This window comes from Ochotona princeps, chromosome 1, assembly GCF_030435755.1.
Source record: "Ochotona princeps isolate mOchPri1 chromosome 1, mOchPri1.hap1, whole genome shotgun sequence".
Taxonomy (NCBI): Eukaryota; Metazoa; Chordata; class Mammalia; order Lagomorpha; family Ochotonidae; genus Ochotona; species Ochotona princeps.
This window is the reverse complement of record NC_080832.1, coordinates 127,094,960-127,110,385: the sequence shown is the minus strand read 5'-3', so window position 1 is coordinate 127,110,385 and position 15,426 is coordinate 127,094,960. Positions and strand designations below refer to the sequence as shown.

Sequence of the window (15,426 nt, the reverse complement as noted above, 5' to 3'; positions counted from 1 at the left end):
TCTTTGCCTTTGGAAGAAACATGGGGATTAGCAGCCAGTGCTGTGTAGCGGGTAAAGCTGCTGCCAGTGTCACTGGGATCCCATACAGGTGCTTGTTCAGGTCCTGGCTGTTCCACTTTTTCAAAGTTCCTCCAACTTTGCCTTAAGGTATTGTTGACTATCAGTTTCATGCCTGCAATTTCTTTCTTTTTCTTTTCAAGCAAAGCAAGATTTGTTGAAGTCAGAAACCTATTACAGCAGTCAGGAGTGGGGCTATGCAAGAGGAAGACCCTGTTCCACTTCTGATCAAGCTTCCTGTTAATGACAAGCAGTGGATGATGGTCCAAGTACTTGGGTTCCTGTCATGACATGGGAGTCATGGATGAAGCTCCTGGTTCCTGTCTCCTGGCTTCAGCCTGGCCCAGCTCCAGCCACTGCAGCCACCTAGGGAATGAAGCAACAGATGGAAGATCTCTTTCTCTGTCCTTTCCGCTCTCTCTGCTAACTCTTTCAAACAAATACATAAAAATCTTTTAAGAAGATGAGAAACACCACCTTCCAATGCCTTAGCCAATGTGAGATTTACTCTTTACCGATCTCCACATGTGGTCATCAGCCTTTGCTTACACACCAACAGGGAACTGGGCTCCCTATGAGGCCCACATTCTAGCTCTACAGTCTTTCAGAATAACCTTGTGTGGACAACCCAAGCCAGTGTCCCTGTGCCTTCCATCTCCATTATTGGTCTTCCTCTACAACAGGACACTTTGGGGTATGTTTTCAGGAGCTTCAGGGATCGGTAGACACGTCTTCCAGGAGGCCCGTCTGCTCACTTTCAAACTCAGCAACTCTACTTTCCCTTTCTCCAAGATGGTTTCACATAAGATTTCACTTGGACAAGGATTTTACTTGTAAAACACATTGAAAACCATCATTGTTCTAGTTGACCCAAGTTCGCTTCCCCTGTTATACTAAAAGACAACTCTTCATGCCAGGTTGCAGTCCAGTCATGTTTTGGCTTGAGAACTTCTGGGGGTGGGGGGGGTGGGGATTTAACTGCAGTCGCCATCAGAAATGTAGGTTCCTGGCCTTGGCTGAGCTGAAAGAGAATCTCTGGGGAGTGATTACTTGCCTAGCTGGGGTTTTTAAAGTTGATATTTCACATTAATTGCTCTCTTTCTTTTGTTGAAATGTATACATCTCATTTCCAGTGAGTTTACATGTTATACTTATATGTATTTGATTAGACAAAAATTATTATCAAAATAAAGCAAATAAATGATGAGAAAAGTGATTCAAGGATAAAAACAGAATGAGGTTGAATAGCTTACAAGTCTTATTGTAAGTGGCCTTAAAACTTTTTCTGTAAACATTTTATTATTTATTTATCTTTATTTACATGAAAGGCAAAATGACAAGAAGAGAAAAGGAAAAGAGGAGGAGAGTGACCAGTTTACTTCCCAAAAGGCTGCAGAAGTTGGGTCTGGGCCAGGTGGAAGCCAGGAGCCTGGCACTCCATCTGGGTTTCTTATGTGGGTGGTAGGGACCTAAGTACTGGGGCCATGTACTATTGCTTATTCAGGTGCATTAGCAGGAAGCTAGACTGGAAGTAGAACTGCTGGGATATGAACCCCTGCTCTAATATGGGATGCCAGCAACACAGGCTGCAGCATATGGCCCTTGGAAATTCAGGTGTGTCACTTACCGTTCAAATCCAGGAAGAGAACTGGTATGTGGGTTTCCATTCCAGGAGGTGGGATCCTAAATGTAACAATAAAATATAATTATAATAAAACATGCGTCTTACTATTTAGACAAAATGCCCTCACCCATGAATGCAGGAGAGAGAGAACCACTGTGGAGATATTGGTTCTATTGATCAACTACCAGTGCCTTCACTTCTCTTGACCTTTGTAATGGAGTTAAGAAAAATCTAAAAAGGACTACTAATTACATAACTAATTGAAACCTTTCAAGTTTTTCTAAAAATTATTCTATGAGCTGGTCAAGGGAAGGGGATGCTGGTAAGGTAGCAGCAGAGGGTAGAGGGAAGTAAATCAGGTGGGTGATATTTTAAAAGCTCAGAGGACAGAAAATACTGCACAAAAGGAGGTGGAACATGTGTAGGAGACCAGCCAGTGTCTTGTCAAAACCCAGTCCAGCTGCCTCAGCATCACCAGCTACAATGAAGGTTCCCAGGCCTCTCCATCCTCCAAGTCAGACTAAGTGGGAGGGGTGACCCAGGACCACAAACACTCAGGATGATCTGACGTTGGAGGCACCTTAAGTGAGAGACCGTGGCGGGGAGAGAACTCTTTAAGAGAGAACTCTGAGGAAACAGGTAAGAGAGGGAATAAGCTAGGTCCATAAGAAGAGGCCGGCAGACATCCTGCACATGACCCATGGGATTCTAGCACAACAGACGACAGGACTGATTGCATTTCTACTTGTCACTGCTAAACTCATTGGCATATCACTGCTTTCTTGCCTGTTCAAAGGATGCTTCTGGGCCTGAGCACTGTGTTTGAAGGGTATCTGGCTTCTCTTCTATGGCAAGGACACACTGTTGTAATAGGAATAACAATAAAGGGCCAGCCTGGCACTGTGGTTTAATGGGTTATACTGCAGTCTGCGATACCATGGGTGCTCAACATTCTATTCAGCTCCCTGTTAATCTGTCTAGGAAAGCAGCAGAAGATGGCCTAAGTACTTGTACCCCTGTACCAGTGTGGGAGACCTAGATGAAGATTCTGGCTTCTGGCTTTGGCTTTGTCCTGCCCCGTTTCTGACTGCTTTGGCCATTCAGGGGCGGTGAGCCAGCAGAGGCACGATCTCTCTTTCTATCTTTCCTCCTCTTTCTGTAACTTTACATAAAAAAAAAATGGACAATGAGAATAAAAAGCAGCAGGCACTTTTTGATGAATGGGGACAAAAGGTTACATTATAACATGGTAGGCATTTTACATCTATTATCCTTGATTCCTACAACACTACCATAAGGGCAGTTCCATTAACAGATTAGGAATAAGTCTTACAGAAGTTAGGCGAATAAGAGCTGAAGCTATAAGCTAAACTCAGATCTGTTTCACTCCAAAGTTAAGGACAACAGGTCATTTCCCATGAACTAGAACTGACTAGACTGATCAACTGCTTGATCGATTATGTAGTACTTCATTGTCCACTCTGTGTTAGTTTCTAAACGAAGCAGGTATCAGTTCTGACAAGATGACATTGATTCTGTTCTCTCTAACTATACTCTGGGAACATCCTTCTTTTGAGCCAAAAGCATTTCTGGAGACCAGCCTGCTTATTCAGAGACTAGAGGAGTGGAGTACTGGGTTGCTAGCCAGCAAATCAATGCACTCTGGCTCCCTGGGTGGGACAGGGGGTAGCTGGCCACAATGGGGAGGAATAATGGAAGGGAATGCCTAGGAATGGGTGGCCTTCCACTGAGCAGCACAGTGAGTCTTTATTGTGCCCGGTACGGCTCTTGTCACAGGCAGGAAGGGCAGCCTCACCAGTCGGCAGGTGCCCCGGGGATCCCACTGCCTGGGGCTGGCACCAGCACCGCGTTCCTTTCCTCTGTCAGTCCTACCCACTGCTCCACAAGCCGGGCTTCCCGCTCCACGTCGTCCTCCGTTTTCTCTGAGGAACAGAATGAGGGCAGGGAATACCAAGGAGAGAGAAACCACAATTTCCACTTCACTTTTTTCTTTTGGTTGCAGAATACATTTACACGAAAGACATTTTCATTCAGTAATATCCAAAGTTGTTTAAACTTCTACTATGTTGCAAACAAATTTTCTTGGGGTCTAAAGTACATATATAAACATCCAGATGAGCTGGACATTGAGTAGCCCGAGCTACCACCCAGGCTAGGATCGGCAGGAAGAAAACCGGAACAGCAATTGGAAGTCTAAAGTTACATCACTGGTCCTGTAATTTAGGAAGTCTCTTAAGATGTGAGAGTTTCTTAACATACCACCCAGAGGTAATACAAGCCATGGCTACTTCCCATGCTTGTTGGAAGGATTGGATGAAACAATGGATGTGGTTGCTTTATAAAGGTGTACACCATTTTATAAAGGTGGAGGATTAAAAAAACACCATCTGCATCACTGTGCAACACCAACTTTATTTTTCTTGATGCTCATCAGGAAAGGAATTTAGTGTAAGCTATTTGGAAATCTTCCCATCTGTCCTCCATTTCTGGGGCTCCCTTGGCACAATTAGAATGAGCATTTATCAGCAGGCTGAACACAAACTCAAACTGAAGGAAGCCACAGGGCAGATCTGTTTCACTCCAAAGTTAAGGACAACAGGTCATTTCCCATGAACTAGAACTGACTAGACTGATCAACTGGTTGATCGATTATGTAGTACTTCATTGTCCACTCTGCGTTAGTTTCTAAACGAAGCAGACACTTTCTGGAGGGAAGATGCTTTAAACCTTCCAAGTGTAAGGGACTGTAACAATCATGATGTGTTCTTCAGTCCAGGATCAATCAAGTACAAGTATTTGATTATAATAAACAAGACCATGAGGGCAGGACGAGCGAAGGAGGAGTTGCAGAGTACGACTCTACTCCAGAGTCTCAGGGACCACTGCCAACATGAGCAAATTGCACCCATGCAGCTGCAAGTGCCAACTAGACAGGACCTTTCACTGCTCTCAAGTCCTGCATTTTATAGTCTGTAGTATCTCCTACTGGTTATCAAAATTAATCATATTTGTGGTCATTAAAATCAGATTTAAATTTGGGTGCCAGCATCGTGGCATAGCACGCTAGGCCTCTGCCTGAGATGTTGGCATCCTGTATAGACACTGGCTCAAACCTCAGCTGCTTCACTTCTCATCTGGGTCCCTGCTAGCAAGCCTGGGAAATCAGTGGAAAATGGCTTGAGTCCTTGGACCCCTGAATGCATATGGGAGACCCAGAAGAAGCTCCATGCTCCTGGCTTTTGGTCTGGCTCAACTTGGTTGGTATGGCCATTTGAAGAGTGAGCCAGCAGATGGAAGATTCTGTTTATTCCTCTTCTTTCTATAACTGTGCTTTTCAAATAAATAAAATCATAAACCTGAGCAAAATTCAAGTTTGACACTTAATATCACAGTTTTATGGCATAATTTGAAGATTAATGAAAATGTATTATGATTTAAAATAAAAAAACCCACAGTATTTATTATCTCTTTGTGATAAGGATAATCAAAACAATATGAACAAGTATTTCACAACTTTACTCCTAATAGAAGGACACACACACATATAAAAACCAAGTAAACAAAAAAAAATTGCATTACCATTTCAATTTCTCCTTTCATGGCTGATTTCTAGTTGGGCATACTTTGCAGCAAAGTAATATCACCTCCTTTTAGTATGATCAACCCAGTTGTTTTCTTGACTTCGTTTTAGAATAAATCATTTCGGATCATTTAATACAAGGTATGTGTATTCATCAGAACCAATGATAGTGCCCTCTATCTGCACGTTCAGTCGCTCACCAAGCCTCACCTGAATGGGAACTCCCACTCAGAGATGGCTTTAATGGGCTGCTCCATCACTGCACTTTTTGGGTCTGTCCACAACACACCATGGTGGGACCTCACAAAGACCACAAGGAGCGTACATGCAACTCTGGAAAGTGTTATTTTTAAATGCAGACCTTCTTCAATCAATAATGTATCACACAATGTGAGTGGCTACAACGGTCACAGGTTTGAAAGCAACTAAGATAGGACAGTCCACTTAAGCAGAAAAATCACCACCATGATGATAACAGGAGACGGCCACTCCCAGGCAGGAGTCTCACCTCACATACCTTTTTTATTGCTGACTTTTTTGATCTGCTCATCCAAGTATTCACGTCGTTTAATGAGTGCATCTGACCAGCGCTCTCTCACGCAGTTTAAGTCTTCCTCCTGAGAGTGGAGAGGGAGAGTATTTTCTATAGGGTACCTTTGCAGAGCTTTCTTTTTGCTTAGAGATATTTAATTTGATCAGGGAACTTTTCATTAGAAGGGCCATTGAATATTGCTGTGTGATTAATACGCAGGTAAGCAAAGAGGCTTCAGCAACACCGCATGCTGATCAAGGACGTTGGAACGCAGCAATCAGAGCCCCAGCTCTACAAAGAGATAATAATCCGTAAAAGCAAGACAAGCTCAAAGTATGCCAGCTATTGGGTGACTTTTATGTACATATGTGTGTGTGTGCATGTGTGTATCTAAATCACAGTTATCCATCGAAAGGTTTGTGATTCCAAGCAGGACACCATGAAGAGATTAAATCACGTAAGAGCACATGAGATGTGAAACAACAGGTACTTTGATAGTCCATTGTTCAATGGCCTGACAACGTGTGTCTTCTGAGGCATAAAGAACACACCAGCAGAGAACCCTTCAGACCAGCTGCAAGGATTTTACATCCAGCCATGACCATGGGGCTAATCCCACGTCTCCCATGCAAAACCCAACATGCAATCAGCCATGCTTAAGAAGTCCCAGAAGCAGGCACTGGCTTCACTCTGCACCAGATGGAGGGAGGCACGCACAGCCCCAGAGTGTTAGTCAACGGCACTGCTGAGATCCCGGGCAGGGGTCAGTACATCATTCCGCTAATGTTTATTACTGGTTCTGTTTTTCTTTCTGTTTTTTTTTTTTTAATTAAAATTATGAATAGGGAAAGAAAAACTGATCAATTTTACTCAACATGCTCTCTGAATGCCCTAATCTGACCCTTCTGACATTATGTTAAGAGTAGACACTTGAGGACCTCTGGAACTTCCCTACAACGTACCCACATGTTACATGTAGGAGGCACACTGGGCAAATATCCTTCTAAACTTGTGGGAAGGATCAGTACAAAGCCTAGGACTCAAACTCAGAAGGCTTAAGCTCAACTTGCTGCTCTGACCACAGTTCTATCAATCCAAGACTCATGACACCAGGCCAGTCATTAATGACTAGGGAAAATCTCACATTTGCATGTAGGAGGCATTTTAGAAAGCTCCTGAAAAACAGAATTAAAAGATAAATTCATTTAGCATGTAAAAATTTTTGAAAACCATGCTTATAAGGGGGAGTCTGCAAAAAGCTCATAAAATAATATTTTAAAAATAATAATATTTTAAATAATAATAATATTTTAAAAAATAATATTTTAAAAAAACTACGCATGGATTTCAATTTTCCTGTATAAAAATAATTCATTTTTTTACTTCATTTTCCCCAGGAACTTCTTCAAGTAGCCTTGCAATTCTCCCCCCTAGATTTCTAGCAAGAGAAATCTGAGATTTAAATCCTGCAGATGACAAAGAACTACAGCTGACTCTAAATGAGCAAAGACAACTGGCTAGGAAAACAAAGCTGTGTGCACAGCCCCTTGGAAGTCAGGAGTGAAGTTAAGTTTAGCATAGGAAAGGCAAAACAATACCCATAGCCTGTGGATGAGTAACTGTGCCATTTTTAAGATCACCCATTTTAACGCAGAGGTACTGGTCTTGCGGAGCAAAGCTTTACAAGCTGGCAGTTCAAGATGGCATGGCAAAAGTGTAGTATCTCATGATCAAGTCTGAAGTGCAGGGAAATGTAGGGAGGTAGTGTTGCACTTGGGATGACATTGAAACCAAGTGCATGGACACTGCATGTTTTTGCTCTAGGCTCCTCCTTCCTGCACCCAGGCCTCCGCTGTGCGAATGCTGGCGATTAGCGGTAGCTGTGCCCCATGCCACAGGATCCACAGCGGCAGCAATACCTGATAACTATCCATATCATCACCATCCTCATCATCTCTCTGGGAGGAAAAAAATAAACACAAAGGACATGCATTTTGTTTCTCAAATAACACAAGAAAAATTCGTTAACCTTTACATACGCATTACAATGAACAGCTCACACAACGTCAGCAAAATCACACATTTAATTGGCTCTCGAGAGGGTTTAATAAATGGAAACCACTTAGGTGTAATTTATTTTTTAAACACAAGAAAGAAACCATTTAAAAACAAGTGGCAAACCTACAATGGATCTCAGAGATTATCTTGCCCAACCTTTGTTTTAGTCAAAGGCAAAGGCTAAAAGGATTAACCCAAAGCTCACACTGCTAGTGGCAGGTCAGGACTGAAGCCAGGCCCTTGGCTTCTGACCTCAGCAGGTCCTGTCCTGTAGTACATTCCTGCAGGCCTGGGGGACCCACAACTACCAGTGTAAAGGTTCGTACCACAAAACCGCAGTAAAAGCACCGGTCGTGCTTTTAAATGCCATCACGTGATCAGTACCCTCTACTTACTGGATCTATCAGCTGAGAAAAATCTCCATAACCCCAAACACATAGCAACATTTTAAGTAAGTTTAAAAAACAAAACAAAAAACCAACAACAGTTGACAAAACAAAGGGTTCTGACCGAGACAGTCTTCCTTAAAACAGAATCTAAATAGAAACCTGCGATTTACATTTATCACTATAGAAAAGATATTCATACATATACATATTTAAGCAAAAAGTGTTTTAAAATATATTCAAGGAATGGACATTTAGCCTAGAAGTTAAGATACCCGTGTTCCACATGGGTGCGCCATGGTTCAAGTTCCGGCTCTCCCTCCTGACCCCAGCTTCCCAGCAATGCCCTCCGAGGCCATGGTGATGGCTCAAGTGATTAGGTTCTTGCCACTCAGGTCATGTGACAGACGTGGACTGATTCAGCTCCTGGTTGTCCCTGGCCCAGTCCTGGCAGCTTGAGCTGGCATGTGGGGAGTGAACCAGCACCAGGCAGCATTCATTCTCTCTCTCTCTCAGGCTCACTCTCTCCACCTCTCTGCCATTCAAACCAATAAATTAACACATAGTTCAAATGATTACTGTATCTACACTTCAAAATACACAATTTTTAAGTTTGATAACTGCCACTGTACATGCATGATTAACTTATTAAATAGTGGCTGAATCCTGAAATAACTTAGCTTGAAATAAGACTTCCTACTGATGTAAGAAAACAAACAGCTTTGACTTAGTGTTAATTTTTAGACTAGGGAGGTGTGTCTACTAGCTGAAAACTGGCCTGGGCTTCCAAGGCATCAAACTGCTGTGAAATTGGCATCTGTTGTACTGGTTTCAGTAGTTGTGTAAGAATCATTCCAAAGTATCACATGAGCAACAAAATAAAGCAGGTTACATCAATAAAAAATAAACATGCTTGTTAACATTCATCAGCTTGGTCTTGGTGTATCGCTAGAGATAGTTTATACATTACACAATATGTACTGCTTCCATTATATGTTCATTACCTCAATAAAGCACTCAAAATAAACAGGCATGACCTTGAACATGGCAGCCAAGGAAGGAAAGTCCTTAACAAAGCTATTGCTTGAATTGTACACCTGGTACTAAAAGCCAAAAGGAGCACAGCTCTGAGGAAAGGCCAGTAAAGTTCACATTCTGACAAAAACCAGTTTTAACTCAAGAAGTAGAGCTATTTTTTTTTTTAAGGAAAATGTACATCATTAGTCTGTAGCATGTTTCTCAAATGAGAACAATTAGTGAGCTGAGGGTCTATTTTCTTTAGACCATGGCTTGGAACACACAAATGCAACGTTTACCTAACATCAGAGGTTTATTAAACTACAAAATTTTATTGTAGAGAAGGATCTTACAGAATCATTAAATCAACTTCATCATTTGGTAGAAGAGAAAAAAATATGTCTCAAAGATTACATTTCCCAGTCAGTGTAGCCATTTAATGAAGCTGACCCGGACCAAACATCCAGGTCTCCCGATTCTTAGACCAGCGCTGTCTTTCCACCCAGCTCTGTGGCCACCCTGGAACTGAAACGAGAATGCCTATAACCCAGTTCCCCACCCCCCAGTGGCACACGTGGGGAGCGGTCTGGTGGAAAAGCTGCCTCGGGAGGTGCAGACCCTGTCCCGGCTATACCCTGGAGCGCAGAGCTGAGACCAGAAGGCAGCTGAGGCCTTGAAGAAGGAAAGCAGCGTCCGACAAGGCCCTGCCTACCTTAAAGCCCAGTACTTGTGGTCTGCATGTTGCTCTCTAGCTTCTAAAACATTTTTTGCTCGAATGCCAGGGAATCAAAGGGAAACTAGATGTCATGCCTGGCACTAAGGGACACGGCAGCGAGGGGGCCAGGCTGCATGCATCACTTGCCCCTATGCCACATTCACATTAGGAGGGAGTCTGGGGCTGTGCTGAAGTACTGATGGTATTTAAGGCTGCTGGGGGACAAGAAGTTCTGAAATGCTCTGACCGAATATGAAGATAAGTTCTGAGGGCTTTCACTTATTGCCAAGAATGAGAATGTAAATACAGGGGATGCATTGTTAGTGGACAAAAATGTCCATGAGGATTGCTTTAGCTTTTAAACAATGCAGTGCAGGGGCCAGCATGGTGGCACAGCTCACTAAGCCTCCACCTATAGTACCAGCATCCCTTATGGACACGGGCTGGAGTCCCAGCTTCTCCACTTATGAATCAGCTCTCTGCGTACAACCTGGGAAAGCAGTGGACGCTGTTTCCACACAGGAGACTCAGAAGAAGCTCGTGTCTTTGGGTCAGTCCAGCTCTGGAAGATGTTCTTTCTGTCTCTCCTGCTCTTTGGTCACGTTTCTTTCCATTTAAACAAAAATGCAGGAAAGCTTTGAAAGAGCTGGCTAACAGTGTAGGGAAGCAATTTTAGGATACCAATCAAAGGGAATCAAGGCAGAGAACGACACTAAACCTCCAGCATATTTTGGACTAGGTATGAACCTGCCTAAAGCGCATGACTGCTGTGGCCTTTATGTATGCTTCTCAATAAGAGTAGTACTAGTCGACCGTAAACAAATGGCATTGTTAAGTCTAGGTAAAGGACAATGGATGGAAGCGGAAATCAAGGGGAACACACTTGAAGCGAGGAGTTCTGCTGTATACCCAAACAGGTTCCCATCAGGATCCTTAACTGCCTCTCTTCTGCAGTCACCAAATTCACTGACCACTACTTCGTACCTTTGTGTCTTACCTGGTAGCTGTCCAGCCCTCTCTGGAGCTTGGTGGACCTGGCAGTTACGCAGCCAATGGACACCGACAGGATGGCTTCCACCATGAGAGGCAGTGTCCCTGAGTGCTGCACAGGCTTCACGGTGACTTGCACTCGACGGGAATGACCCTGCAGAGGTGGGGCAGGGGCAGGGGCAGGGGCGGAGTGGGCGCCAGGGGAAAGGATCCGGAAATGAAGGCAAAGATAATCAGAAATCTCCTGGGAATGGTGTGTAACAGAGGCTGGAGGAGAAAATACGAAAGAACGCATTTAAGGCAGACTCAGTACCTGTCTGAGCTGAAAGATGCCTCCTGTGTTGACATCTTTGGCCTGATGAAGTTCCACCGCGGCGTACTCCCCCAGCTCGTTCAGTTCCAAGATGGAGATCCACATCTCGATCCTGCGGGTCACCTCGTTCCACCTGCAGGAACACATTCCACCCGACACAATAGCCCAGGGAGCAGGCACAAGCCCTTCACTGCACGCTTACTGCATGCCAGGGGGAGCGCGTGAACATCGCCGCCTTCCCTTCGGAACCCTCAAAGAGAAATTCTCCACCCATGCTATTGGTTCTTGCCATTTTGTGGTGTGACTCACTTCACGGGGATCCGTGAGATTCCCATCTCGTAAACAGAGATGGAAGGGTTTCGAAAATCACATATACCCATGTAGCCCCTTTCCCCAACAAGCACCACACAGAAGAGCCGCTCACCTGCTTGCCATTCAGTTCCCACCACCCCTGTACAGAGATCAACTGGATCAGAAGCTACCACTTGATGCCCAGAGTATGATCTGCCTACTCATTTTCATAACGGCATCTTTCATTTTTTCCCTTTTTGAATTTAGTTGTACAATTTCGTACAGACTGGGATTCCCCCCACAAACTCCCACCCCCGACAGATTTTCCCCGTGTTGCTACAATAGAATAGTCCTTCATACAGAGATGATGACGTCTTTTAATGAACACTGATTTGTAATTTTGATTATATTCAACCTGAAATGTTTTCTTTTCTGCTCTCTGGGGTTTCTCGAGAACCCGGGACTATCTCTGGCGAGATCCTCCTGCTTTCTTCTCTAACACCCTTAGCTTTCACATTTAAGGCTCTGATGCAGCTCTAAGTTTTGGTATTGTGTGAAGCAAATGTCAGAGCCGATTCCCCGCCCCCCGGCTCTTGCTAAAGCGGCTTTTCTTTCCCTCTTCATCTTCCCCGTGACCAATACCTCCTTCTGGCACTCTCACTAAGGAGGAAATCAGGCTCCGGGGTGTGAAGTATCTTGGCCACAGGGATGGAGGCAGGACCCAGGTTCCCAGCCTGTATTCCTCAGCCCTGACCAGGTGCTGGCCCGGCCCATGTCTGAAGCTCACAGTCAAACACAAACCTGTCCTGCAATGTCCTTGTCTTGGCATGCAGAGAATCCGCCTCCCAGATGGAGCTACCATTCCCAGCACACCGGTGGCCCCACACTTCAATCGCCAGGGCTCCGTCGGAAATGAACTCCAGGAATTCCTCCGTTACGTTCACCACATAGTCCTGAGATAAACAGGACAGAGGGAAGCATCACAAGAATCATACACAAAGGAGGCTGCTGAGTTGACTCACTAATTTTTAATGGAACACACATTTACTTTGGAAGATTCTAGGCTGATTTCAACCTTAAATCCGTTTATCTCTTCATAACACATAAACACGCACACGCAGAATATTCAGCTCTGGAGGGAAATTGTGATGTAATTTAACTTCTTTTTTCTAGCAATGAGGAGACTCAAGAAAGCAACTTGTTGGAAGCCTTGCCTGCTAGTTGCAGGGCTCAGTCTACATTCCCTTGTTGTGTGTTCATTCTGAGGGACACACTTGTATCTGGCTTCCTGCTGGCACGGACGAAACACAGAACTAAATTTTCTTTGATTATCTCCACGACTTTATGTTCTGGAGCTCTCCCACTTCAGCTGTTCATTCTCAAATGCAAAGCAGTGATGGCGAGGGCATGAGTACCGAGGTGACTGTTCAGTGCAGCACGTCACCCAGGACCACGCCAATGCTCCCGTGAGCTCCTGGGGACTCTCAGGTGGCGGCAGCTCTGGGATGTTAACGTCTGGGAACAGTAGCACCACATTGATGCAAACTTACAATACCTACATTCTAATGTATTTTATGTGGAGATAATCTCTAGAATTTTAGAAAAAGGAGATGTAATGATCAGTGAGTGTAATTTCTGCATTTTTAGAGATGAAAAAGCTTGAAGGGCTTTGAGACTGGGATTTATTAAAGCACTTGTTAACCAGGCAGCAGTGGGCTTCAGATTTCATCTTTCTGTGAGCATCTTAACCCCTGGGCCAAAGGCCTGTTCCACAGGCTGAATTCAAACTGCCAGCTACACCTTGCCCATGTGGCTCACTCTGGAACAGTCTGTACCTTGCAGTGAGAGAAGGTCACAGTGTACTGGGCGTCCTTGGACTGTGGCGAGGGTACATCTGGGTCCACCACTGGGGCGGCCACTGTAGATTCACATTGGTCCCAGAACGTGTACTGACAGAAGACAAAGTTGGACAGGCTTAAGGGCAGTCCAGTTGCCTCTTTAATTTTTACCTGAAGAGAAAAACAAATAAATCAGTAAAAATTACAAGTGCAATGTGCATAAAGGAAACTTAAACCTACACTTTATTCCTTTATTTTTTAATTTACATACTTATATTTATTATTTATTCCTTTATTGCTGTTCTACCACCAGTTAAATAATATTTAAAAATAAGCGAATAAATAAATCATAAACCTTTAAACTACTGGACATCTGAAGATGTCTGACAGCATTTCATTAAGGGGTTCTCATAATGCAAGTCGCTACAGATACATACATTCTTGTGAAATCTTCCTAAACGAATGAGTTTCTGACACAGGTTGAAACCTTCCTCAGAAAACAACATTCACTGAGCCACACACGTTCCATGCATGTCAAATATATAAATACTTATGAAATGTCAAACAACTGTCATCAGTGGAAAATATGACTGCCCATCGCTGTATCTGTTGTCAGGGAATTTAATGTTTTCTCAATTGGGTGCAAAGCTCTCACAGACTGTAATACTGGCTTGCCCTAGAAGATGACTCATCGGTGCCTGGTGGGGAGCGACCACTTACCCGGCACGTCAGTTTCTTGACCCGGTGGATGATCTCCCCGCTGCTGTCCACGACTTCCAGGCTCCCACTCTCGCTGGAGTTCTCTGAAGAGTCGTCCTCTGCCATGCGCTCGGGAACAGCTCCTGTCACACGCATCACTTCCACGTGGAGGCGTCCTGCAACCTAGGGCGAGGAACCACAGCATCTTGGCATTAAAAAAAAGGCATCCTGATCCCGGCAAGACAGCCTAGCAGCTAACGTCCTCGCCTTGCATGTGCTGGGATCCCATACGGACGCCGCTGCTAACCCTGGAGGCCTCGCTTCCCATCCAGCTTCCTGCTTGTGGCCTGGGAAAGCAGCTGAGGACAGCCCAAAGCCTTGAGACCCTGCACCCGTGTGGGAGACCTGAAACAGGCTCCGGACGTCTGGCTTCGGATCAGCTCAGCTCCAGCAGTTGTGGCCGCTGGGGAGTGAATCATCAGATGGAAGATTCTCCTCTCTGTCTTTCCCCCTCTCTATATATCTGACTTTGCCATAAAAATAAATCTTAAAAAAAAAGGCATGCTGTGACCCACACAGAGCCCTAAGATACAGAGGCAGCACCAGAAGAGCAGCACTCTGCCTTGCTGCCTCCAGCAATGGGAAACCCACCATTTTTTCACAGCTGTTGCGATTGTCCTGCCACATCTGGATCCTTCTTCTTGGCCTTCTAGAGCCACCCTTAGTCATATCCTTGAGGCTCCCTATTTGTCTTCTTATCCAGTGTCATCAGCTAAAGTCTCTTTGCCCAACTATTTGCTGTGTGTTAAGCTGGGTCTCAGCCGTGAGTCACTATTTAAGATGCTCACCTTGCAAACCCAGCAGAAGTTTGGAGGCACCTATTATTTTCCACCTGGATCCACCTATTTTCTGCATTTGTCTACACTCGTTCATGCATTCATTGGTTAAACGTCTCATGACCTTGTCGTCTGCTTGAACACCTGGCCTCATAGAAATACTGAGATCAAGATCTGGTCCCTACTGGCAGGGAACTCAGTCAAGCAGGAAGACTGAGAAGTCAAAATCTAATAACACCTGTATGGTCAGGTGGCTGTAACCCAGACATGAGCAGCTTGTTCAGGGGTAAATTCAACAAGCATTTGACACTCAATGGCGCCTAGCTTTGAATCTGCACTGTGATTATAATACTGAACCACAGAGACATGGACCCGGAGTTCACAAGATATCTGTTCTCTTGGGAGGTGGAAATGGGTGTACGGCTCTGACGGGCTGGGAGCAGGATCAGGTCCCTGACTGGATTCCAGG

General features: G+C 44.5%; 1 protein-coding gene across 3 annotated transcripts in view; it reads right to left on the bottom strand.

Annotated features, from left to right (window-relative positions):
• The window catches only part of KIF13A (kinesin family member 13A), a 207,417-nt gene that overhangs the window by 16,734 nt on the left and 175,257 nt on the right, over positions 1-15,426 (bottom strand). For 2 of the 3 annotated variants that reach the window (XM_058667693.1, XM_058667703.1), the window contains exons 21-29: positions 14,143-14,304; positions 13,420-13,593; positions 12,386-12,537; positions 11,294-11,426; positions 10,988-11,134; positions 7,734-7,772; positions 5,800-5,899; positions 3,498-3,624; positions 1,685-1,740 (exon numbers count right to left, since the gene is read on the bottom strand). In XM_058667693.1, the coding sequence (XP_058523676.1) occupies positions 1,685-1,740; positions 3,498-3,624; positions 5,800-5,899; positions 7,734-7,772; positions 10,988-11,134; positions 11,294-11,426; positions 12,386-12,537; positions 13,420-13,593; positions 14,143-14,304 (1,090 nt within the window). The remainder of the gene's footprint in view (positions 1-1,684; positions 1,741-3,497; positions 3,625-5,799; positions 5,900-7,733; positions 7,773-10,987; positions 11,135-11,293; positions 11,427-12,385; positions 12,538-13,419; positions 13,594-14,142; positions 14,305-15,426) is intronic. The other variant, XM_058667698.1, reaches the window with a different exon arrangement.